Here is a 26,308-nt window from a genome sequence, read left to right on the forward strand (position 1 = left end):
TTCCTGCGCACTGCGGTCATTAAAACTTCCTCTACATTGTTCTCAGTTGACCCATTGACCTCCGCCAGTGAGCCAGGACGATGGCGTCTTGAATCAGAGTCTGTTGGACAGACGTGACATGTGTAAGCCTTGGCCATATGCTACTTACTACCCTCTAGTGGTGAGCTGTGGTAACTGCAGAGCCTCTCCTCAGTGTTGGATATCTGAGTCTGGAATGAATGAAGGACAAAAATATATCTGTTCATTTGATAACAAGAAGAGAAACCGATAAACAAATCAGTTTACCCTGTTCGAAAAAGGAGTAGGAATAATTCCGGATGTCTGGATTCTGGACCTACACCTGGTGGATGAGGAATGTGGGACAATAGTAATAACAATATGTACATTGACAATATGTTTAAATAAACAAGGCAGACAGCACGACTTCTGTTTGGAAAATACTGTATATTCATTTACGTAAGTAGTTGTGTAATACATTTGATTTTGATTTGATTAGGGATCCCCATTAGCTGGTGCGATAGCAACCAGCTAGTCTTCCTGGGGTAAAAAAAAAATAAACACAATCACTATTGCAAAAACAAAATTATTAAAAGTCAGTACACACAATGCATAATGAAACTACTGTAACAATTAAGATAGCTACAATTACATTAGTGTAAAACAAAATTACTTTACAGTGTTAAAAACAATTTAAGATTATTTTAAAAAGTGAATCTACTGTAAATGCAGCAGAGGTTCCGAGGCAGGCCATTAATGCTCTAAAAATAAAAGATCTCTGAAACTTTGCACTATCTGACATAAAAGGGGATGGGCAACAAAATAAGCACATTTCCTGGAAATACCTATTGCTCTTCCCATTTTTAAAACAATATAATTAATATGCTGAGACCAAGACAGAGTGCAATCCAGCATCACTCCAAGGAGTTTAGTACTTTCAACTTGCTTGCGGAAGGCCACACTCTAGACCTCTGCTACTGGACAGGCTGCCATTTAGATACACCTTCTGTGATCTAGAGGACAAATAACTTAGTATCCACTTCAAAGCAGAAGAGTTAAAACCATAACATTTAAGTTTCTCAACCAGTAGAGAATGGTCCAGCACATCAAATGCAGCACTAAAATCTAACAGCACAGCTCCCACCAACATAGAGTTATCTATAGCTTTAAGCCAGTCATCAGTCATCTGTATCAAAGCAGTAGAAGTAGAGTGACCAGCTCTATAGGCATGTTGAGAATCTGTTGCAAGCTTGCTTGAAACAAAATACTCTTGAATTTGTGAATGCACCAACTTTGCCATGATTTTGCTCAAGACAGGTAAAATACTTATAGGTCTAGAATTTCCCTCAGCAGCTTTGGTATCCTTAGGTGAAGGAAAAACCTTAGCCTCCTTCCACATCTTTGGAAATAGGCCCACATCCAAACATCCATTCATAATATGACATATAGGAGATGCTATGATACCAGCAGTCATTCTCAGCACTTTACTATCCAGGTTATCTAGGCCTGCTACCTTACTATCAGGAAGAGAGCGGAGTAACCGCTCCACCTCACTGACTTCAGCCTGATGAAATTAAAATTCACACATGGCACAATCAATCAATTTGCATATATGTTGAGAAAAAGGGTACATGGGGCATTTAAACATCTGAATTAATAATTAATGTTGGCACAAAAGTCACTTGATTGAACCGATGTTTGTCTGGTGTCTAACCACAGACCCGCTTGACAAGGGAGTCCCCACCGGTAGTCAAGACTACCGACAATATGGCTCTGTGGATCACAGACACACTCAGGCCCTTACACCACAACGAGGTCTCGGTTCACGTAAGAGTAGAACTGAATTCATGTAGTTCATTAAACTATTTACAAAAACACATGAATTATTTACAAAAACGTCCAAGGCCACCCAGCCAGGGGCTCAAGTGTCCTCGCGCTTAGCGTCCACCATTGTTGCCCGCCACTCCTCGACACCCTTCCCGCCGACAACAGCGCAGTAGGACACACCTGCGATGCGCGTGTGGCCAGTGTCCAGCCTCTTAGGCTGACCACACTTGCTGCAGGTGTACTCCTTGTGTTGCCGACGGGGGAGCTTCACCGGCACCACCAGGCCTGCTGCAGCCGCCGCCGCTGCGGCCTTCCTCTTGCGGTAGGCCGTGGACCGGGAGAGAGGTGGTGGAGGGCCGGTGTAGGAGGGGCCTGCCTCTTGGTCGGGAGGAGGGCGGATGGGCACTGGAGCGGGCACTACTGGCTGGGTGGCATGGCGTGTGTGGTCCTCCGGCACAAAATAGGTGAAGGGCTGTCCTTTTCCAACCTGCTGGAAGAAGGACAGCGCCATGGGTGCAGGGAGAGGCTGGGCGGAGGTGCTCGCCATGGACCGGGAGAGCGGTGGTGGTGGAGGAGAGGGGCCGGCCTCTTGGTCCTGCAGGTGGGGCACCACCAGGCCTGCTGCAGCAACCACCGCCGCCGCAGCCTTCCTCCTTCTGTAGGCCGTGGACCTGGAGATAGGTGGTGGGCCGGTGTAGGAGGAGGGGCCTGCCTCTTGGTCCGGAGGAGGGCGGGGCAGGATGGGCACCGGAGCGGGCACCTCTGGCTCCTCATCCACCAGGTGTAGGTCCAGAATCCAGGCAGCATCCGGGGACCGGGAGAGAGGTGGTGGTGGAGGAGGGGGGCTGGTGGAGGGGCCGGCCTCTTGGTCCCGAAGGTGGTCCTCCGGCACGGGGAAGGCGAAGGGCTGTCCTTTTCCAGCCTGCTGGAAGGACAGCACCATGGGTGGAGGGAGAGGCTGGGCGGAGGTGCTCGGAGCAGGCATGATGACGCCCACTCCCTGCTCCAAGACGGTCCTCTCCCCTTTCTTCTGCCGTGCAGAGAACCTGTAACACAAAGACACAAGCACAAACATGTGTTAGCATTCATCTCCTCATAATGCAGACAATCACATTATGTACATTTGACCACGTGAATATTATACACCACAGCATATATAATATTTATCTCACCACTGTGAAATGGTCCTCTGATTCAGCTCATAGAGCTGTATGCTGGTCTGGGCCATCAGTCTCGGGCTGCCCACCACTGCATCCCGGATAGCCACGTAGTACGTCGATCGTACGTAAAGATCTAACTCACGGAAGTAATCGTCAACAGCAATGTGCGTAGTGACGTATGCTATGACGGGGGGAAACCCAACACTCAACGCCTGTTTTTAATAGGAGCAGAGTCGCCAGGGCGCGCACTTTCCCAGCGGATATGGCCTGCAGCTGAGTCAGATGCAGGACAGCTCCTGCCGCCTGGGTGAGCTGGTCATGTTGGACATCACCCAGCTCCATGCCGCCCGTCAACATCCCGGACATAAATCTTGCCAGCTGCGCGGCGTTAGACGCGGCAGCCAGAGATTGCGTTCCAGAGATGAATGACTGGTCGCTCCAATAAGCCAACCGCCTCGCCGATTTCCCTTGAGGAACCGGCTTGCGTAACGGCTCCCACACCACCTCCGGACAGAGGAGAGCGGCCATCGGCCTATCAAGCCGTGGCACGCCCTCTCTCATACCGTCGACCAAACCCGCCACCCGCGTGACTGGCGGGGGTGAGGCCAATGATGTGGGACACCACCTGGCCCCGACGAACATAGGCCCCCATTGAGGGGAAAAATGGGTAGACAACGTCCACCCCTCTCACCGGGCGACGCTGCCAGAGATGACCTATTAGATCATCGGGGACAGGAACCGGCAGTGGCACGCCGTTTGCGGCGGCCGCCACCGCCATAAGCTCGGGAAACAAAGCCTGCAGTTCCCCCTGCAGACTTTCCTCCACCGAGCCCGCATCCCTCACATGCAGCAGGCTACGACTGGTCAAGGAGCCACATTCTGATGTGGCTGATAGTAGGGCATCCTGCCGACGAGTCAGAGGGTCTTCCCCGACATCCTCAAACAAGGCGCCCCAAGGAGACCCCTCACCCCCCTCTAGTGTTACCTGGACGGGCGGGATACATGTCTCCACCGGGCCTTCGAATAAGAACCCGTCTGCCTCCACCATGTAATCCTCTGTTTCCATCGGGCAGGTAGAGACCGACGCATCCTCATCGGGCTCCAGCAATTCACCAACCCCAGGCCGTTCGCGTCTGCAAGCCACCATCTTGCGACGGGAGCGAGCAGACGCAAAAAGTTTGCGTCTCAAATCCTCCGGAACCAAAGGAACCGGCCGCTCAACAGCGGACGATTCCCCGGAAGCAGAGGAACCAGAGCCATGACCAGGCCATTGCAGAAGTGACGGCACCGGTGCACCAGCTCTTTGGAGAGGCAAACTACCCATCGGACCCCTACCGGGTGTGGCTGCCAACCACGAGAGAGGCAACAGCCCCGCACCAGAACGCACGACGGAGGCGGAAATGGAGAACCGCTGGTGGAGAGTGGCTCTGCGACTCTCCGAAGTAGACATTATGACTTATCTTTTTCTATCGAATATTTATGAGAGAAGAAAAAAATAAGCACAATGTAAACACGTCTCAACTTTCTTCAGCTAACAACCTCGTCAAGTGGGGATCTACCGAAGGCACTTCCTTGTGGTGAAAGTGAAGAAGGAGGCGAGTAGGTGGCCACACACCTGCTTATGAAGGTAAGCGGAAGGGGGTGTGGTCAGACGGATGTTGGGAGGTAAAGGTACATGGTGGAATTTTTTATTCAGTGCTCGTGCACGAAGTGAAGTACAGTGCAGAACAGGTGCTGAGCAATCCATTAACGTCATAGAACAGGTCAATATTGAAATCATCAGTAGCTTTATGTTTACTGGGATTTAACAAGTCAATATTGACATCATCATAGCTTTGTGTTTACTAAAGCCTGTTAACATGCAATGGGTCTCCTGGCCATTTTCGTTTTCGTTTTTGAGGACTGCATAGTACAAACCAAAACAACATACTTTATACTTATAGCACATGCACGAGCCTGGTCTCTTTTGAAAGATGACATTCAGAAGTTTATGATTCCAGAAAAAATATTCTCTTTCAGTGCTAACGTAATAGAGTAACATAGGTCTGAACTTGAGTTGTAAAAAAACTTGTTCCTCAAGTTTTTCTGTAGTAGTTAGTAGTCCAGAGGTAGTATTTCCCCAGAAGGTGGTATGGCTTACAAATCCAGACGGAGCCATAGCCTGAAGCCTTATGTAGTACATATCCAAATTTAATAAAGATCCATTCAGAAATGAATGATTAGGAGTGATTTTGGTAAACTGTGTACAAAGAAAAACTCAGTTTCCTCATATATTTCAATTCATTCTGCTGTTTTTCTCTTCCTGTTTTTGTGTTTTAGTTTTTTTTACGTTTTTTTTTATTCATACATGCATGTGGGGTATCATTGGAAAGCCACACTCATTGGCTACAACGATCCACAATCATTTTCGAGATCGGATCTAGATTGACGGAACTACTGCAGCCTGAGTCGGGAGTGGTATTTTGCGCAATACGGTGTACTTTGCACACGCCTCAAATACCGGCATGTAACTCGAGAACCGCTGAACGGATTTTGTCGGATTTTGTCGCTATCGACAGGCAACAAATAAGCCTTCAATATTGTATTACAAAAGATTCGCAGACTGTGGGTGGGGGAATGTGATTGGACCAAAGCAGAGTCACTCACAGACAGTGGCTCCACTCCAGTCACTAGATGTGATAGCCGCTGAACTGATTCTTGTGTATTTATAAGTACTGCCAATGTGGTGATCTCTGTGGATAGAATCAGACATGCTTGTTCACTTTGTTTACGCTTCTAGGCTACTGGCGCATGCCTGTGATGTAAGCAGTACGCAACGAGAGCCTTGAGAACCCTTTCGTCATAGTTTTATGCGGTTTGACTGTTCAGATGATAGTGCGAAGGTGTATCGTTTCTAGGATTTCCACCCAGGAAGGTGGTTTCACTTTTTTGCGGATTCTCCCCGCAAAAACGCTGTTGCCGTATGAACAAAAGGCACATCCGAAAAAAATATTTCCGGATTCACCCGCGAGCGTTTCCGTCTCATCCATATTGGCTGACATGTTTTGTTCTTTTGGTACTTTTCTATAGTTATATTTAAATAAATTCCTTTTGGTATCTCTTTAATTGTGACTGTGTCTCCCTTTTTGTTGCAAGCTTGAGCCAGCTTGTAACACTTTCAAGGGCGGCCAACCTCAGCCCTGTATGGTCAGTCTGGACAAATTTTTATTACTAGTTGCTTCGGATGCATCATCTGGCCCCCCCCCCAAAAGACAGATTAGTAGGAGATGAACTGTTTTGCCTTGCAGCGGAGCCCTGAGCAGAGTGGGGAAAGGAGTTCTGGGGTGAGTGGATCACAGGGGAAAAGCCTCTCGCAGGACTGGAGCAGTTTCCTCCCTGGAAGTCAAAATAATCAACAATTTTAGGTCCTTGCACGATCGATTTTCCTTGGCTACTCTCTCCGACTGGGTCTCTGAGTGAAGAAACAAGGGTTTCTTCTCCAGAGTCGAATAGGCCAGAGACTGAGAGCCGCCCTTTTTCACATCCGATCCCAACAAACCCTCCTGAATGGAATACCCTTGGGCTGCACTCTCCATCTTATCAGCGGGGAGAACCTGGTCAAACAAGTCGTGCAATGTGGGATCATCCTTTCGCTCCTTCACCAACTCACTACGAGAAACGGACAACGGGAATACAGTGATATTGTACAATACAGGGTTGTTCATTGTACAATACAGGGTTTAGGTTTCTTGTTGAATATTCTGTTTTTTTTTTATAAAAATCTGTGATATTCAATTACCGTTTTTCTTTTTTGTATATATAGTGATATATACATACTTCTACATTCATGTGACAAACTGAATCGTAGATATTCTGATGGTACAGGTTGTTCTGAAAAGAAAGACGTACATCACTTAATTGTACAGTACAGGGTTGAGGTTTTACAAGCATTTTTATAAAAGTTGACCAGGCGAACTAACTTTGTATAAAAAAACTCAGATTGAAAAACCAAATTACTTCTAAGTTCTATGGCAAGAATGTCAATAGGTTTTATGTGTAGGACTTTACTTCTTTCCTCCCTGATTCCTAAATCTGGATAGAATACATTTTTGGAGACATTATTGTTCTCTCTGTTTTTTTCAATACAATTCTTTGATATATATTTTATATTTATATTAGATATTTATATATAGTGGTATAACTCATGTATACCTTTATCTGACAAAACTGACACATATTCTGATAGCCCAGGTTGTCCTTTTACAGTACAGGTTTAAGGTTTTACATGCATTATTACACAATTAAACCAGGCAAGTAGCAGTATTGTCTATCTGTATGTCATGTGTGTCATATATTATGTCATGATGAATTGAAAATGGGAGACCCTGATGTAAACAAGACGAAAGTCTTTCTCTGGTCTGCATCATCCCCTTAACAATTGTGTGTATTGAGCTGTACTGTATTGTACCCATTCTGCAATCTGTTAATACAATTTTCAATCAATCAAGCAAACCTAAAATATCACAAAATAGCATAGGCTTCCTTTGCACTGTAATGCCTTCATCACAACTCCTGTAGACCCGGCCCAGACACACAAATAGAGGATATTGGTGGACTTGTCTTTCAGTCTATTGATCTTGACTTGTTTCTGCAGTAATCCTGCATAAGTATGGACAGTAGTAGTAGTAGTCATTTTATTCGGTCATCACACACAATACAATATGCACAATCATTCAACAATCTTTGATTTGGCAGTAACTGAAAGGGTACAGACTGAAGCATTGAGAACCACTGGTTTAAAACGTCACATGTTAAAATGAGAGGTAGGAAAGCTAAAAGAAAAAGAAGTGTGTAGGTATGTCACTTTCATCCCTGCAGAGTGAACAGATGAATAGCAGGAGACATGTGCTTCTAGCTGAGTGTTTGGTTTCTGACTGCCCCCTTGTGAGCATATGGAGAATTGCATTCTGAATTGCATAGGGAGGTGTAGTCTGACGTCACTGGTTGTTCCACCCGTATAGGGATTTATCATTGGGAAAATGGATTATCGGCTATTGTAACAATTCTGCCGCATGGAATTTGAAAAACTTTCCACTTTTACACAAAATGAGTTCCCTTCAATTACTAACATTATTGTTTAAGCATTTTTGGTTGAAATAAAATTCTGCGATTTTCTTTAATGATTAATTGCGAATATTTTCATGTTGAGCTATAGATTGTGGATGAATAAGCACAGAAAGGTACACCATGCCAATGTTAATGCTTTATTTGTTTTAAACGAGACGATTTAGAAATGGGCAATGGGGAAATGCATTGGGTTGGACCAGGGGTGGGCAATTAACTTTTATAAGGGGCCACATGAGAAACCTGAACTGTGTTGGAGGGCCGAACCAATGATAACTTGAACTTAATTCTGCTCAATATTCATTATCTCCCATTGTAAATTTGGCCGCGGGCCGGACACGGACGCCCAAAGGGCCGGAAGTGGGCCGTAATTGCCCAGGTCTGGGTTGGACAGAGGGTAATGACGTAACCACTACACCTCCCACTGTATTAAATATGGCTGCCCCTGTGTGTGAAGCCATAGATATATATAAAAACTAGATCGCACAAGGCGGAGTCTCCCGCGTAGTTCACCGGCGGCCATCTTGCTACAGTTAACTACTGCTTTACTTTGAATGTCCATCACGACATATCTCGGGTTATCAGCCCATCACGAGAATTCTTGTGATTTTATTTTTATTAGTGATCTGAATTCATATTTCATCAACCGAGTCTACCGTTGGGAAACCAGCTCCACCAGGAGCTCAGATGTGAAAAAAGCGCCCCCTATCGTCTCCCAGATGGTAATGCACCTTTTTGGATTGGACTCAATGAAAATGGATGAGAAAAAAAACCTCCGGAATCCACATTTTACTCCTCACGCATGTAACCGGAGCCAATCAGATTCATTGTGGACCCTCAGCACAGCGTGTAATGTGTTTTACAGTATACGCGTTGGATCAATAAAAGGATCGATTTTTGGAATGGCGATCAGGAATTGGAATAATCCATTTGGATACCATCTTATCTCAGGTAAGGAATCTATTTGACCAGTCTTAGGATAATCAGACCTGTTTTCACGGAGATATAAGCTTTTCCCCTATATGTGTTATGGCTGTTTGACTGTGCGAGCGATCAGGAACTAAGAGAATCGATTTTCAGCTCGCGGCACCAGCGTGCATACGTACACATATACTATCGATAATCTAGCGTTTATTTGAAAACTATTCATAAATAGGTCGAAAAATTGCAACGTTCTAGAATATTACAGTAGGCCTACAGGGCGTTTATCACGGATTCTTTTTTTCCCCCATGAAAACGAGGGCTTTTCAAAATGCTATAAAACGGAAATTAACTGATAAAAAAACAATCCGCTTCGACAATGTTGACTGGAAAAGAAGTCATTGATAAGCGATGGGCAGATTAGACACATAGCCATAATTTAAAACATAGATTAGGCGATATTAATGCTAACATTGAAGTGGATGGTGGGCATTCAAGCACTAAATGTGCGCCCCCTGCTGGGCACTGAAAGTGTTAGGTGAGTGATCTGCACAAACAAAAATACTCGTAACTCGCTGAAATGAGGGCGGATTTACAAACGTTATTAACATGGCTATGATTCTTGCTTGGAAGATTTCTTTTTCATATGAAAGTCATATGCAGTATGATATACATCTCTGACGTTTTTAACAAACCAAACGCTTGAAAATCTTGCAAGCTATGGTTATTTCAATAGTACATGCACTATATAGACATTCATGTTATGAGTGAGCGTGCTACCCTGTAGCAAGATGGCCGCCATGTGGCAACGCCGGTCTCCGTTGGCCAGCAGCGCGGGTGAGTCATCTATAGTCTTTATATATATCTGTGTGTGAAGCCATCAAAAATGTTCCATCTATCCCACAATGCAAAGTGTCTAGAATCCTCTTTGGCAGTAGGCAAGCATTAGCTCTAACATTTGCTACCAAACATTAGAGCTGCTATGTCAGCAACCAAATGTTACAGCTAATGCTAATTAGTGTTAAAGTGGCAATCCTCATTATTTAGTTTATCTATTGGTAAGTCATACGTGTACTGTATTAACTTGCTTTTCATCTTGAAAATTCATATTAACTACTGAGTTAATCTTCTATTCATTCCAAACAAACTACTTTTGCTGCTGGTGATGTAAAATGCATCACTTTCTGTGTGCCAGATGATTTCCCCAGGAATGTCCTACCAGACACCAGTGTTTAGAAGAACAGCAAATGTAAAAAAAACATTCATGAACCGGTTATAGGTAGAATCACTATTGTGTTATATTAGTTGGTGATTGAGAGTGACAAAATAGGCATTTATTTATATGAAAATGTTTGAGATTAATACTTCAATCAAAGTTGGTGTTAATCAAAGTGTTAATCCTGAAGATCGTCTGTGGTGAGGCTGGTGGTAACATCAATCAATCAATCAGATTTATTTATAGAGCACATTTAAACATGACACATGTCAACCAAAGTGCTGTACAGAGGGTAGATACACATAGATACATATAGACAACATATAGACAACAATCACATCTCAGTTATACAGGAGGACACACAGGCAAACAGGGCATGAGTCAGTGTAAATCGGCAAATGCTAATGAGTAGAAGTGGGTTTTGAGTCTAGACTTGAAGGCATCTGGGCATGCTGTTCCACAGTTCAGGGGCTGCGACATACTGCAGATCCCAGAGTTCCACCGTCACCACTTGCCTTGCCTACACCGGCTCTTCTCTTCCACATTTGATCTGCATCATTTGCTGTGTGAGCATTGTATGGAATGGCTTACCTTACCACGGCACCATCAATGGGAACTAGTAGGGGGGAGTGGGGTAAGGTGAGCCAGTGGGTAAGTTGACCCACCCCCTGTATCAAGGGAAATTTACACAATTTCTGTCATTCAACCACAAACTTAGGAAGAACCGTCCTTTTACTCAGACTTTGATGGAGGGAAGCATATCAGAAAAGTGGTTAGTACACAGTTTTGCACTTACAAGTACATTTTTTACATATCAGATGTACTTTAATGACTCTCGTGTCAATGCAAATTCTGCAAGGTTTGAAAAGATAGAGCGTACAAGTTCATGAACTACATTCACATTTACATTTAGTCATTTAGCTGACGCTTTTATCCAAAGCGACTTACAAGTTCTGTACGACAACAAGTCATCAGGAAGGGCACAACTCTATCAGCTGAGTAACAATGTTCATCAAAGTGTTGCGTGCTACAGTGTAGGTTAGTTTCTTAGGACAAGTGCATGACAGTAAGGTTAGTTAGGGTTAACTACCAAGGTATAACATCATGTTAACTAATTACCAGACGTTTTTCTTTTGTATTACTGTATAGGGCAATTTCTTTAAGAATGGTGGCTGTGACGTAAGATGAGTCAAAAGCCCTGGGATAAGTTGAACCAATGGTTTAACGTGGAATACAGAGAGGCCAAGAGGACCTTATAGACCTGTTTACAAACATACCATGTTCGAGCTTGCGAGCTGCTGCGCTAAAATAAGTACAACAGGGCTCTATGGAGAAACCATGGCACTCCCCTGACTAAAGGTTGTTTCAAACAAAAATGGCTGGATGTCATTTAGCCAAATCAGCATGGCTGTGAGTGTGAGTCTTTCACCTTTTACATATCTAGCGTTGGCATGGATTGATTGTTTAGATCGGTAGCATGGCTAACAAATGCAAATATATGCCCTGTTGTTTTGACCAGGATTACGTTCCTTTCTGCCTCGGGTCTGTGCGCGCATATTTGTCATGACGTCCTCTGCGAACAGGTCTATGAGTTAAAGAAGAAACTTGCTGGTCATGTTAAACAGCTGGCTGACAGATTCCACGATCTTACACCTAAGAAATGCAGTGAACTTGCTCTTCAACATATTGTTAAAAGTAAACTTAATGAAAATGTTAAATATGTCAATGAGACTGTTTTGAAAAGAAAGGAGAATGTGCTGTTCAGTTGTATTTGTAATAGATCATCTTTTATTATGTAAATTATTTCTTGCAAAAGTCAGTTGGTCAGTTCACACTGACCAACATGTGTTGCTCAACTTACCCTTTGGCTGGGATCAACTGGGATCAACTGACCCCTAGCCTGGGGCAAGTTGAGCCAGAGGACCAAGTCATATTTTCATACCCCTTTGATGCAGATGCATTGTTATCATTTCAATTAGTAGTAAACATCCTGAAATATGGGTAGATATGTTTTATTTCTGTCTAATTTGATGTAAAAACGGGCTCATATTACTATAGACAAGTGTACAACGCAAATACATTGAATGGCTATTGCATCTAGAATGCCAGTGAGAAAAAGTATAAAATATAGTTTTTATATATATATATATATATAATAATCTTAAGGAATAAAACTTTAACAGATGCTTGTATTTACTGCAACATTTGGTAGCTGACATAAGATCTAATCTTTGGTAGCTAATGTTAGCGCTAATGCTAGCTAACAGCAAAAGGGGATGTGTTGTGTTAGAAGGGCCGAGCAACATCATTACTGGGGTCAGCCATATTTAATAAAGTCCCACCATAGAGATGCATAGAGTGTGCACTTGTGAGTCAGATGATTTTCTACAACACGTGTAGGAGCAATTGACTGTTATCACGTGTATACCGCCACCTAGAGGCTCTGATTTATTCTGTAATGAGGTTATCGATCCCCGATCACTCTTTCCTCTAAGTGGCATTAATGTGGAACATTCACAGTGTTCCAAGTACCATAGATATATATAAAGGCTAGGTGACTCACCCGCGCTGCTGGCCAATGGAGACCAACGTTGCCACATGGAGGCCATCTTACCACAGGCAGCATGCCCACTCATAACATGAATGTCTATGGTGCATGTACTATTGAAATAACCATAGCTTGCTACATTTTCTACTGATTTTCAAACGGTTTGGTTTGTTATAAACGTCAGAGATGCATACTTATAATGGATTTTTTTTATCCACTCTTTCTCCTCCTATTTTTCTGTATTTTTCCTCCCATCCCAATTTAGTCGTTATGCCAATTCCCCCCTCCCCTTCCTGGTCGTTGCGCGCATGTGCCCCCCACTGGTCGGTCTAGGGAGCCCTGAAGTCTATCACATGCTTCCTCCGATACATAGGAGACAGCCAGCAGCCTCTTTTCACCTGGCAGCGAGGACTCTCATTGGTGAAGTGTAACGCGTGGGAGGTCACACTACTTTCGCCATTTCCCTCCCTCGCTGTGCAGGCGCCCTGACCGACCTGTAGGAGTCGCTGTTTACAACGACCAGATCAATACCTCCCGCTGACACCGCCAATTGTGTCAGTATGACGGCCGGCCAAGCCGGAGGCACCGCTGACAGCTGGATTCGAGCTTATAATGGACTTTAATATGAAAATAATGTCAACATGTCCAAGCATCCTGAATCATAGCCACGTTAACACTGTTTGTAATAAACCAAACCGGGAACCTCTGTTTTACCAGACTACTGCTCTACTGTCGCCCCCCATATGCCTCTTCTTTTACATTAAGACCAATAAGCCTATATCTTCTTTGACTGGTCCACTATCAATTTATCAGTCCATACAGTAGCAAAGGCAGTATGTAATAATGATCTCTCCCCTGAACGCCTGGTGTTTGGTTTGGAAACATTTTCAGCAGGCCCTGAAAATTATGTTTGCGATACACCAGAATCAATACGGTAAATAAGTATTACCATAGCACTTTGTTGATTTTTCCCCATGGCTGCGTAATATGACACCTGTACCAAAGCTTATGTCGGCATAATCTGAAGTATGTGCTGCAGGACCTCCGGTGAAGAACCATATAACTCCACTTTAACCCTTTCACTACCACACTACCAAGGGGTTAACCCTTTCACTGCGACAATACAGAAGGTTAACCCTATCACTACCACACGACAACGGGTTAACCCTTTCACAACCACACTACAGAAGGTTAACCTTTCACTACCACACTACAGACGGTGGCAGTGAAAGGGTTAACCTTATGTAGTGTGGTTGTGAAAGGGTTACATTTTCAGTCTAACTATGTTTTCAAACATTATCTAAAGATGGTAAGTTAGAGTGTTGTGTTCATTCATAGTTAAAGGCAGTTGAGGTTGAGTGCTTTCTTGTGATATATATTACATTCATACTATACTCCAAGTGATTTAGATTGACTTTAAAATGGACTGAAACCAAGGTTTTGAGATAGGTCAATTCCAAATCCTTTTTATATGGTTTTAAAATCCTTTTGACATGGTTCATATGAGTTATGTGGTTCTTCTGTGCAAGGGTTCGTGCCCTGTATATCGCTGTATATATCGCATCTTGTCTATCCATCTATCCACACACACCCAGGGCCTTAAATCGAGCATTTAGAGTAGACATCGGCACGCTTGGAAATCTCCTCCCGCAGTTTTTCCACCTTTTCAAGCAACATGGCGACCTCATTGACCCTGTCGTCCTTCTTCTTGATTAAATCCTGGATCTTCTTTTCCATATCTGGCAACCAAAGTAAAAAAAGAAAAGAGAGAAATAAACTTGGCAATTAGCAAATATAACGAAAGGACTTCTTCAAAAAGAAAATGTAAACTCCATCACGTCAGAACTCCAATATGTCTACCTTCGATTTGTTTAAGCTTGTCCTCTACGTGTTGCTTGATTTTTGCCGCATCCATTGTTATGTTCTTCAGACGTTCGTTTGCCTCTTCCTGAACGGTCTGGTTTGAGCTTTTGTCCTTCAATATATCAAACAGGTTTAGCACCTCTTCAAGCTCCTGTAGGGAAGACATCAGGGAGAGCATCTTTGAGTATCATCAGCTGCAAGCTTTTATTATCAACCCCTAATAGACCTGTTCGCTGTATACAAACATACCATGTTCGAGAGCCAATCAGCAATACCAACTGAGTCACGTGACTAAGTTGCCCCGGACCTGCGTGAGCTGCTGCGCTAGAAGAATACGACGGGGCTCTATGGAGAAACCGTGGCACTCCCCTGACTAAAAGTTGTTTCAAACAAATATGGCTGAATGTAATTTTGCCAAATCAGCATGGCTGTGAGTGTCTCACCTTTTACATAGCTTTGGCATGGATTGATTGTTTAGATCAAATGCAAGTATATTGTAGTCTGCCCCGTTGTTCTGACCAGGATTACGTTTCTGCTACGGTGATGCACGCGCACACAGAGTCTGACGTATACAGCGAACAGGTCTATATTATCCTCTATTATTAACAGATTAGCACTGCATACAAAAATCTAAGTCAAAACGAGAGACGGTGTTGATGGATGCCGCTTACATTTCCAGCGTCCGTAGCGTTGGCTAAGGCTGTATCTGCATCTGCTTTGGCCTTTTCGGCCTGTTCTCGATTCATCTCCGTTTTGTTCTTCAGAGCTTCGATGTCGTCCAGGATGTCCTTGGGGCGGGTGGTGCTTAGATTATCTTCAAGATTGTCCAGCTTCTCCTTCACCTGCGGATCAGAATGGATGGACACAACAAAGGGCATGGTTTTAACCATATGGATGGATGGATGGATGGATGGATGGATGGATGGATGGATGAATGAATGATTGGATTGGATTGGTGGGTGGATGGATGGATGGATGGATGGATGGATGGATGGATGGATGGATGGATTGGTTGATTGATTGATTGATTGGATTAGATTGATTGATTGACTGACTGATTGTTTGAATGTATCAACCTTCAAATATGTGGGTACACGTATCCAGACTGAGGAACTAAACCAACATGGACCGTTGGGTGAGAGGAGTTAATGTTTAGAGTAAATGTATTTGCAGGATGGAGAACAAGATTCGGCACAGTGGTTTAGTGGTTAACGCCTCACAGCTAGAAGGTCCTGGGTTCGATTCCCACTTGGGGACCAGGTTGCCGCGTTGCCAGGTACCCAGGTGGGGTATCTCCCGGGCCTTTCTGTGTGGAGTTTGCATGTTCTCCCCCCGTGCTCGCAAGGGTTTCCCCTCCCAAAAAGATAAACCCAATGGAAAAACATGCACAACAGATCGCTAACGCTGTCGCGTCCCTGACGGAGACGGACAGGAGCACTTGGATTGGACCCCGGGCGTGGCGTACGCTGCAGCCCTTGTCTGCTCCCGGCTGCCCTTGGGGGGAAGGACGATGGGACGGGAGGTGCAGAGAACATTTCATTCAGCAACTCAGTGCATGTGTGTGTGTGTGTTCCTGTGGGTCGCCCATCACATGTGTGTGTGTGTGTTAATCTGATGACAAATAAAGACTTCTACTTCTAAACCAACATGGACTGTTGGGTGAGAGGAGTTAATGTTTAGAGTAGGGCTGTCAATTTATCGCGTTAATTAGATTAATTAATTACACAGCAAATGATCGCGTTATGAAAATTAACAAAAAAGTATTATTACATTATTTTTATCATTCATTCCATAAGAACGTAGACTAAACATTTACAATTTTTTTTTAAATGGTCCATTTGCATGTTCTTGGTATCTGATTCTAGGGACATCTATGGATCTCAGGGAATGTATTCCCAGTGTCAGAAATACTGTGTCTGTTACTAGGCTTGAGTAAATTGTAATGAACCAAATGAGAATATCAATTCAATATTCATATTTTTTTTTACTGTGAATAAGACCATGCTAAAATTGACCAGACCTGAAAAATCTAAGCAAGTGAATAAAGGGAAGATGATTAAACAGAAGGTTTTGTGGATACAGTACTGAATTCTGCCATCCGGACACATGCAATTTGAAATATGATTATAGAATATAAAATATCAGGCCTAAAATGGTTATGCAATTAAAATGCGATTAATTCGATTAATTAATTACAAATCCTGTAATTAATTAGATAATTTTTTTTTCGCCTGACAGCACTAGTTTAGAGTAAATGTATTTGCAGGATGGAGAACAAGACAAAAAAGAGGTAGAAAAAACAATAGACGCGTATAATAATTACATCTTCGATTTGAGTCGTAGCCATGTCTTTGTCGGCGGTGGCTTTCTCCAGGTTGTCGTTGGCTTTGTCCTGAGCTGCCTCTGCGTCGTAGATGTCTTTCTTGATCTCCGTCACATCGATGTCCTTGGACCTGTCCCTAGAAATGAATCAGAAACATACACTCACTCACATCATGTGTTTTTTTCTCTCTCCCATGATTTCCGAATACCGGTAGTGTTGCAGCCCTCTATGGGGTTCAGATGGGGTCATGAATTTGCACTGCAAAATTCACAACAATAGGGGCATTGCTTTTAGACATATGGTGAGAACAGACACACACTCACACACACACACACACACACACACACACACACACACACACACACACACACACACACACACACACACACACACACACACACACACACACACACACACACACACACACACACACACACACACACACACACACACACACACACACACACACACACAGGAGCAGAAACATAACCTCCCACCAGACTTCACCTTGGCTTCTTTTTTTTTAACCTTATACACCCCGCCCACTTTTATTTCCGTAAACTGAACTTTGTGACAATTATGCTAGCTATAGTGTTGATATTCCCAAACCAAATAAACAATACATCTATGAGGTGGCTCATTATCCTTATAAACAAATGTATTTGTAAAGAAAAAGGAAGGGGTCGTCTGGCGTTTGTTCATTTCAAACGAACGGACTTAACCCTTTCACAGCCGCACTACCAACCGGTTAACCCTTTCACTGCGACAATACACAGAAGGTTAACCCTCTCACTGCCACACGACAGCCGGTTAAGCGACCGTCGGTTGTGTGATAGTAAAGGGTTAACCTTCTGTTGTGTGTAGCAGTGAAAGGGTTAACTCAGCGGCACGCGTGCGACGCGGAACGTCTTGCTTCTCATTGGGAGTTGACAAGATAACAGGTTAGATCAGCCACGAAGCCTGATCTGAGATCTGTCCGTGTTGCCTATATAGGAACACGAGGTTAAATAGTATGCTAACTTGAGGTCCTGGGCTTTCTCCAACAGATCCTTAGCCGTCTCGGCTTGGTCCTCCAGGTCCTTCAGATCCTTATTGAAATCGGGGATGTTGGACAGCAGGTCTTTGATGGTGTCGATCATGGACTGGATTTCGCCCGGGGACTTAGGCAGCTGGATGGCCAACACCGCCCTGGCCAGCATCTCAATGTCCTCAGGAGACACCATCTCATCTGGTTGGAGGAACATCGTCATCATCATGAGTCACTGAGTAAAGGGACTTGTGATGTTTTTTTCTTTGTGTACAATACAACAGTTTATTACATGGCGTTTTCACATTCGCCGAAATGCTTGCTTGTGATTGGTCAATAGCGCTCGTCAGAGGTCCGATATTATTCGATAACGGACCTCTGTGGAACAATAATGACCGCTGTGCGCAGCTGTTCGCAATCAAGGCCACTGACACACTGCGTCAGTGCAGCCAATCAGACACACCTGCTGGCTGCACTGACAGCGGAGTGTGTGTGACGATGACAGCGGAGCCCGAACAGAACTGCGTCTGCATTTGATCTCGTCTTGTCGATGTAAAATGAATTAGGTATATTGTTAGTAAGTTAGCCATGTAATAAGCGGGATAATGTATAGCTATACTCGATCATTGTCGCAAAATAATTGACCTTCACTGACGTTTAAAACACCTCGGCGCTGCGCCTCGGTATTTTAAACTCCGTGTCGGTCAATTATTTTGCGACAATGACCTCATAGCTATACATTATCCCTTACTTAATCTGATCGGTGTACTATTATTTACATTTTTTATTATTTGTCAATGCGTATCCGTTTGTTTGACAGGACCGACGATGAGGCCGTTTTTTGGAGAGGATGCACTTTTGGAACTGAAGGAGACATCGGAGTCCGTAGCAAAGCTGTTGTTTCTGCAAACGCGTGATTTCTTTAGGTCCTGATTACTTTAGGTAGGTCCTGATTCCTTTAGGTCCTGATTACTTTAGGTCCTGATTACTTTAGGTAGGTCCTGATTCCTTTAGGTCCTGATTACTTTAGGTAGGTCCTGATTACTTTAGGTAGGTCCTGATTCCTTTAGGTAGGTCCTGATTACTTTAGGTAGGTCCTGATTCTTTTAGGTAGGTCCTGATTACTTTAGGTAGGTCCTGATTACTTTAGGTAGGTCCTGATTACTTTAGGTAGGTCCTGATTCCTTTAGGTAGGTCCTGATTACTTTAGGTAGGTCCTGATTCCTTTAGGTAGGTCCTGATTAATTTAGGTAGGACCTGATTCCTTTAGGTAGGTCCTGATTACTTTAGGTAGGTCCTGATTACTTTAGGTAGGTCCTGATTCCTTTAGGTAGGTCCTGATTCCTTTAGGTAGGTCCTGATTAATTTAGGTAGGTCCTGATTCCTTTAGGTAGGTCCTGATTCCTTTAGGTAGGTCCTGATTACTTTAGGTAGGTCCTGATTACTTTAGGTAGGTCCTGATTACTTTAGGTAGGTCCTGATTCCTTTAGGTCCTGATTACTTTAGGTAGGTCCTGATTACTTTAGGTAGGTCCTGATTACTTTAGGTAGGTCCTGATTCCTTTAGGTCCTGATTCCTTTAGGTGGGTCCTGATTCCTTTAGGTAGGTCCTGATTCCTTTAGGTAGGTCCTGATTCCTTTAGGTAGGTCCTGATTCCTTTAGGTAGGTCCTGATTCCTTTAGGTAGGACCTGATTCACAACAAACCAATGCACAGCTATAGCGTCCATCTGTCTCTGTGTTGTGATGGATCAGTGTGGCCAGTGAGGGATCAGTGTGGCCAGTGAGGGATCAGTGTGGCCAGTGAGGGATCAGTGTGGCCAGTGAGGGATCAGTGTGGCCAGTAAGGGATCAGTGTGGCCAGTGAGGGATCAGTGTGGCCAGTGAGGGATCAGTGTGGCCAGTAAGGGATCAGTGTGGCCAGTGAGGGATCAGTGTGGCCAGTGAGGGATCAGTGTGGCCAGTAAGGGATCAGTGTGGCCAGTAAGGGATCAGTGTGGCCAGTGAGGGATCAGTGTGGCCAGTAAGGGATCAGTGTGGCCAGTAAGGGATCAGTGTGGCCAGTGAGGGATCAGTGTGGCCAGTGAGGGATCAGTGTGGCCAGTAAGGGATCAGTGTGGCCAGTAAGGGATCAGTGTGGCCAGTAAGGGAGACCAATGGTAGATATTTGTTGAAATGCCAAAAAAAAATTATGAATAAAACGTTGCACTGCAGCACTCTTCTGGTTCTTCTCATTTTGTATCCTTTCTTTTTCTTATCCATATTTGACTATTGGTGATGTAATCTATAAACATGCTAAGGGTGATGTAATCTATAAACATGCTAAGGCCTCAACCCTTAAATCCCCGGACTCTATCACTCTGCCTTCAGATTCATCACTATAGTAATGATGATAGATATGACACTCATCACTGTGTCCTTTATGAGAAGGTTGGTTGGTCCTCGCTGATGGAGAGGCGCAACAAACACTGGTATTTGTTCATTTTTAAGGCCCTTATTGGTAAGCTACCTCCTTATACTACACCATTATTGGAATGGAACCTATGGAACCCGTTCTAGTGACTGGCTGGTCCTTAACACTTTGAATGCCATCCACAAGTTTTCTCGTGTTTACCCCCCGCGGGTTGAATGCCCACTCACGAGAATATTAGTTTTATTTTTAATTAGCGATCTGAAATCATATTGCATCAAGCGAGTCTATCGTTGGAGATCCAGGCACCCCCGGCGCTCAGATGTGAAAAAGCGCCCCCTATCGTCTCCCAGATGGTAATTCACCCTTTTGGATTGAACTCAATGAAAATGAATGGGAAAAAGAAACCTGCACTCCACATTTTACTTCTCACTCATGCAACAGGCGTCTTCCAGCTTCATGCTGGACTCACGGAGCAGTGGGGAATATGTGTTATACAGTATCACGGTGGATCACTAAAAGGAGCGATTTTTTTGAATGGCAATCAGGAATTGGAATAATCCATTTGGATACCATCTGATCTCAGGTAAGGAATCTATGTTACCAGTCTAAGGATAATCAGATCAGTTTTCACGGATATATAAGCGTTTATGTGATATCGCTGTTAGACTGTAAGCGCCGTCAGGAAATAGGAGCAGCGATTATCAGCGCACGGCACGAGCGTGCATGCATACACATATACTATCGATCATCTAGCATTTATTTGAAAACGATTCATAAATAGGCCGACAAATGACAACGTTCTAGAATATTCCAGGAAAAGGCGATTATCAGGGAATCTCTTCTTTTTTCAGTGAAACCGAGTGCTTTTCAGAATGGTATAACACGGAAATGAAGCGATAAAAAAACAATCTGCTTTGACAATGTTGACTGGAAAACGAGTCTTTGATAAGCGACGGGCAGATTAGACACATAGCCATAATTTAAAACATAGATTAACGTTAACATTGAAGTGGCCCTGGGCATTCAAGGGACTAATAATGAATTAACCTTGGGCAGTCAAAGTGTTAAGGTCCCTCGAGTTTGCTCTGAACAGGTTAAATCTGCATTTATGATGCCCCTCTAGCTCATGGAATGAACTCCAACGGTCCTTAAAGCTTGAGATCCTCCCCTCTGCTGTAGTTTAAAACCTTGATCTCCAACCTTTGTCAATCAAGTTGTACGTGTTTTAATTGATTTGTTATCCTTGCTTTTGTCTCGCCTTGTTTTCTTATTGTTATATTTTATATGCTGTGTGACTTTATTAGCCTTTTTCCTTTGCTTATTTCTGTATGTACACTCAACGTGACTGTAAATGAGGGAAACCTCCAGTTGCCTTTTCGAGTTTAAATAAAGGTTTGAAATTAAATGTAATTCTAGGCGGCTGGGTGGCGCAGCGGACATTGCGCTCGTCACCAACGCAAGAGCGAATCCGGCTGTCGGCGTTGCCTCCAGCTTGGGCCGGCTGTCATACTAACTCAAGTTAGCGGGTGGGAAGTCGAAGGGTGGTAGTCTGGTCGTTGTGAACAGCGACTCCTACAGGTCGGTTGGGGCGCCTGCACAACAAAGTCAGGAAAATGGCGGGGGCAGTGTGAGCCTCCTACACGTTACTCCTCGCCAAATGAGAGTCCGCGCTGGCAGGTGAAAAGATGTGACAGGCTGCCTCCACATGTATCGGAGGGGACATGTGATGCAAGGCTTCTATCCTCCCTACAACCGGCCAGTGGGGGGCATATGCGAGCAACGATCAGGACAGGGGAGGGAGAATTGGCACGAGAGGTAAATTGGGATGGGGAGAAAAAAATCACAGAAAAAGGAGGAGAAAAAGTTGATTAAAAAAAAGAAATTAAATTAAATTCTAACGTGAATATTTTTATGTGAGGATAGATGTCCACAAACATGTTCAACCTGGTTGAAACATCATATACTGACCCATCAGGTAGTCTTTGACACGTTTGATGAGTTCCTTCGTTTCATTCATGTCTTTCTCTGCCTTTTCCTTCTTCTCAAGAAGCCTGTCCTGAAGCTCATCCGCCAGGTCCTTTGTGTCGACCGTCATCTGTTTGATATCTTCGATCTGAAAGAAGACCAGGTCAGAGAGTTGGGAGGAGGGTCAACTCATTCAGCCTCCCTGGACACATTTCTAGAGCACAAAGAGGAGGACATTGTGTGTCTTTAGCAGTGTTGTAGTACTCAAGTCCGAGTCCTGGATTGATTCTCAGGACTCGTGACACGACTTGGACTTGAGCACTATGATGACTCGGACTTTGACTTGGAATCGAGCACTGACTGCATTGGGACTCGGAAGGTGCAGACTTGTTCATTGATAAATACAGTTATTTATATTTAAAAAAAATATTGTAATAGGCCCTAATCATTTGGCATAAGATATTGATGGCTATATTAATACCGTAGCATTATTTTATTTTGTGCAAGGGCAAACATGTGTGTTCCACCTACATACACCTACAGATTCACGTCGACACCCTCATGTTCAGTACTTAAGATGCCTAAAGAGACGCCCCGAATTGTGCGCTTTGCTTACACAGATTTGACATCAAATTCCAGTAAGAGCACTGCTAGATGTTCCATAATGTAAACAAACTATTGAAGAAAAGACCGGGACAACCTCAAACTTCAACAGACATCTGTGGTGTGGACTCTTGATGACTTGGACTCGGACTCGAGATGTAGTGACTCGACTACAACACTGGTCTTTAGTCATAAAAACAATGCTGATTTATTTTGCACATAATCTCACACACATCCAAAAGCTCTAAGCAGTTTTGCACACATTCAATTAGTTTGACCGGTAGTGAGAGTAAATTAGTTTGAATATGGCCACTAGTGATTGGGGACAGTGAATCCTTGTGTTGTGTGTTAATTACAGCTCAATCAAATGATAAGGTAGCAGTCCATATAAAACAAGGTATTGTTATTTGATCATCTACATCATTTCATGGAGCTGTAATTAACACAACACAAGGATTCAATGTCACCCATGGCATTACTGGTCGCCATATTCAAACTCATTTACTCTTCAATAACTGTCAAACTAAACAAATTAGTGCAAAACTATTTAGTTTTTGGGGTGTGCGTGAGATTATGTGCAAAATAAATTGGCATAGCCCCTTTAAATCTCAATGTGCTTTCAAACGTTACACTCAATTGTTGCAAGACTGAGTACGGAAAATGAAATAGGGGAGAAATTCCACTCAACATTTGTTAGTAGATTTGACCGTTCTTAGGCAAACCAGAGAACCTTTCCCTCCCATCTCAAAATTCTCCAATCCCAAACTAGGCTTCTTTATTTCCATCTGAATCCCATATACTTAACCTTGATCTTGGCATCCTTTAGTTCGTGTAGGAAGTCGATGATGTTATCCTGCACATGCTCTGCGGTTTCCGTAGCGTTGTGACTCAGGGGGACGGCTCCGTTGCATTTTGGACCTCCGCACTCTCTCTTTCCCTCTGCGTCCCGACAGAGGGCGCCTCCACAGTCCGATTTGGAACATTCCTCGTGGCTCGGTGCTCCGCAGATCTGGACGCAACCAAAACAATGAAAGCTCACACCTCTACATCAATATCTCTATATGGAAATACAGCGAACTTACTGAGCCGTTCCAGGCCCTGCAAACTGCACACGTGTCCTCTGTAGATGCAAAGGAAGTATCTCATGAGAAGATACTGTACACACTAATGAATACAGCAAATATAACTATAGAACTAGGGATGTTCGATATTGGCTTTTTTACCGGTATCCGATATACCGATATTGTCCAACTCTTAATTTTTGATACCGATATCAACCGATACGGATATATGCGGGGTTTTCCCCCCCAAAAAACGGAATAATTTCAGGTAATTAACATTACATATCTCACATTTTAATGCCAATATCGGACATCCCTATATAGAACCAAGACTTATTTATCTGACCAGCATGCTAATGCAGGGTTCTCAACCATCACTGTCTCCTGTTCCCAGTTAATAATAACATTTACATTTACATTTAGTCATTTAACTGACGCTTTTATCCAAAGAGACTTACAAGTTCTGTACAACAAGTCAGCAGGGAGGGTACAACTCTGGCAGCTAATGGTCAGGTGATTGTCAGTCAAACAGTGTCGAACTCGAGTGCTGCAGACTTGAGTGCATAGTAGGTAATAATATAAGCAAGGTAGATTCCTTAGTAGCAGAGTGTTTTTTCTTTTTGCCTTAGTTAACAGCAACATGTTGGGGCGACAGTGGCTCAGGAGGTAGAGCAGTCGTCTGGTAATCCGGTTTTCCCCGGTTCGATTCCCGCTCCTCCCGGTCAGCGTGTTGAAGTGTCCTTTCGCAAGACACTTAACCCCTAACTGCTCCCGATGAGCAGGTCGGCACCTTGCATGGTTGCCTCCACCGTCGGTGTGTGAATGTGTGAGTGGATGGGTAAAATGTGATGAACAAATTGTAAAGCGATTTGGATAAAAGCTGCTATATAAATGCAGCCATTTACCATTTATAACATGCAAGGATTGTGATGCAAAAAAAAGATTTGAAGTCACTGTCTGGAGCGCGTCAATACTTTTACCAACGGATTTCCAGTTCTGCGTGCACGTTCTGCGATCTGATTGGCCACTGACGTTTCTGGTCGTGTGACATGTGCGGCCAATCGTGTGACGCCTGTTTCTTTCACCGGTTAAGCTTAGGCAATCTTTCGAAGTTGGTTAAAGTTAGAGTTTGTCTTAGAGCAGGGCGATAGAACACCAGCCCTGATTCCAAACTCTAACCTTAACCAACTTCGAAAGAGTCGCCTAAGCTTAACCAGTGATAAACTAGGCGTTAGGTAGTTTGCATGCCGTTCGAGGCGGAAATGGGCAAAGACACAGGCGTCACGCGATTGGGCGCACATGTCACATGACCAGAAACGTCAGTGGCCAATCAGATCGCACCAGAAACGTCAGTGGCCAATCAGATCGCAGAACGCGAACGCGGAACTGGAAATCCGTTGGTAAAAAAATAGACGCGTCCAGAGCAGGACTGGACTAGATTAGTACAGAGTGTGACTCACTTCTTCATTGAGCCGCATCACGCTCAGAGCGTTGATCTTCTTCTCCAGTGGACCCGTGTCCCCTTTGCCGCCGGCGCCGCCGCAGCTGGCGAGCTTCTGTTTGATCTTCTGACGCGTGTCCATCGAGTCCTCCAGGCCTTTCTTAGCGTTCCTCACCCTCTTCTCCTCCGCCATGAACTTCCTGTGGAGCTTCTTGATCTCATCCAGGGCATCTATGGTGGGACAGTGTATCGGCACTCATGGTATATCAGTCTGGTTAAAGGGTCAGTTCAGAATGTTGGACTCGGAGCCCTATTCCCTACTTAGCGATGGTGTTGTCGATCGGTAGAGTCCTTTATCAGCGCAATCCATGCTGTTCTTCTCACTGGAAAACATGCAGCTCTGTCTAGTTAGCCACACAACTAAAGCAAAGTCCATAGGGCCACGTTCCAGACAGTGTTGTAGTACTTGAGTCCGAGTCATGGACTGATTTTCAGGACTCGTGACTCGACGTGGACTTGAGCACCGATGACTCAGACTTGGACTCGAGCATTGACTGCATTCGGACTCGGAAGGTGCAGACAAGGACTCAGACTTGTTAATTGATAAATACAGTTACTGTATTTATTTTATATATATTTTTTGTAATAGGCCCTAATCATTTAGCATAAGATATTGATGGCTAGTTCATTTGTTTGGCTATTGTGTCACAAAGTAAATAAACTCCCTTTGAAACGGTGACCGCTGTGTCATTTATGTTTAATGTAGATCTTTTCTTTATTTGTATGTCGGCTCTGTGACTGCCAGAGTGAAGTAGACTCAACCTTGATGACTCGGACTCGGG

The 26,308-nt window shown here is 44.0% G+C and overlaps 1 protein-coding gene across 2 annotated transcripts in view; it reads right to left on the reverse strand.

The window, feature by feature from the left end:
- Positions 1-10,593: 10,593 nt before the first annotated feature.
- Positions 10,594-26,308, reverse strand: part of lamb4 (laminin, beta 4) — a 78,937-nt gene continuing 63,222 nt past the window's right edge. For both annotated transcript variants that reach the window (XM_084334691.1, XM_084334692.1), the window contains 8 exons: positions 25,486-25,697; positions 23,770-23,973; positions 22,365-22,509; positions 17,979-18,186; positions 16,959-17,094; positions 15,307-15,477; positions 14,633-14,786; positions 10,594-14,511 (listed from right to left, as the gene is read on the reverse strand). In XM_084334691.1, coding sequence (XP_084190817.1) covers positions 14,372-14,511; positions 14,633-14,786; positions 15,307-15,477; positions 16,959-17,094; positions 17,979-18,186; positions 22,365-22,509; positions 23,770-23,973; positions 25,486-25,697 — 1,370 coding nt within the window. In that variant the 3' untranslated portion in view covers positions 10,594-14,371. The remainder of the gene's footprint in view (positions 14,512-14,632; positions 14,787-15,306; positions 15,478-16,958; positions 17,095-17,978; positions 18,187-22,364; positions 22,510-23,769; positions 23,974-25,485; positions 25,698-26,308) is intronic.

Source organism: Notolepis coatsorum (genome assembly GCF_963971535.1).
Source record: "Notolepis coatsorum genome assembly, chromosome: 18".
Classification (NCBI taxonomy): Eukaryota; Metazoa; Chordata; class Actinopteri; order Aulopiformes; family Paralepididae; genus Notolepis; species Notolepis coatsorum.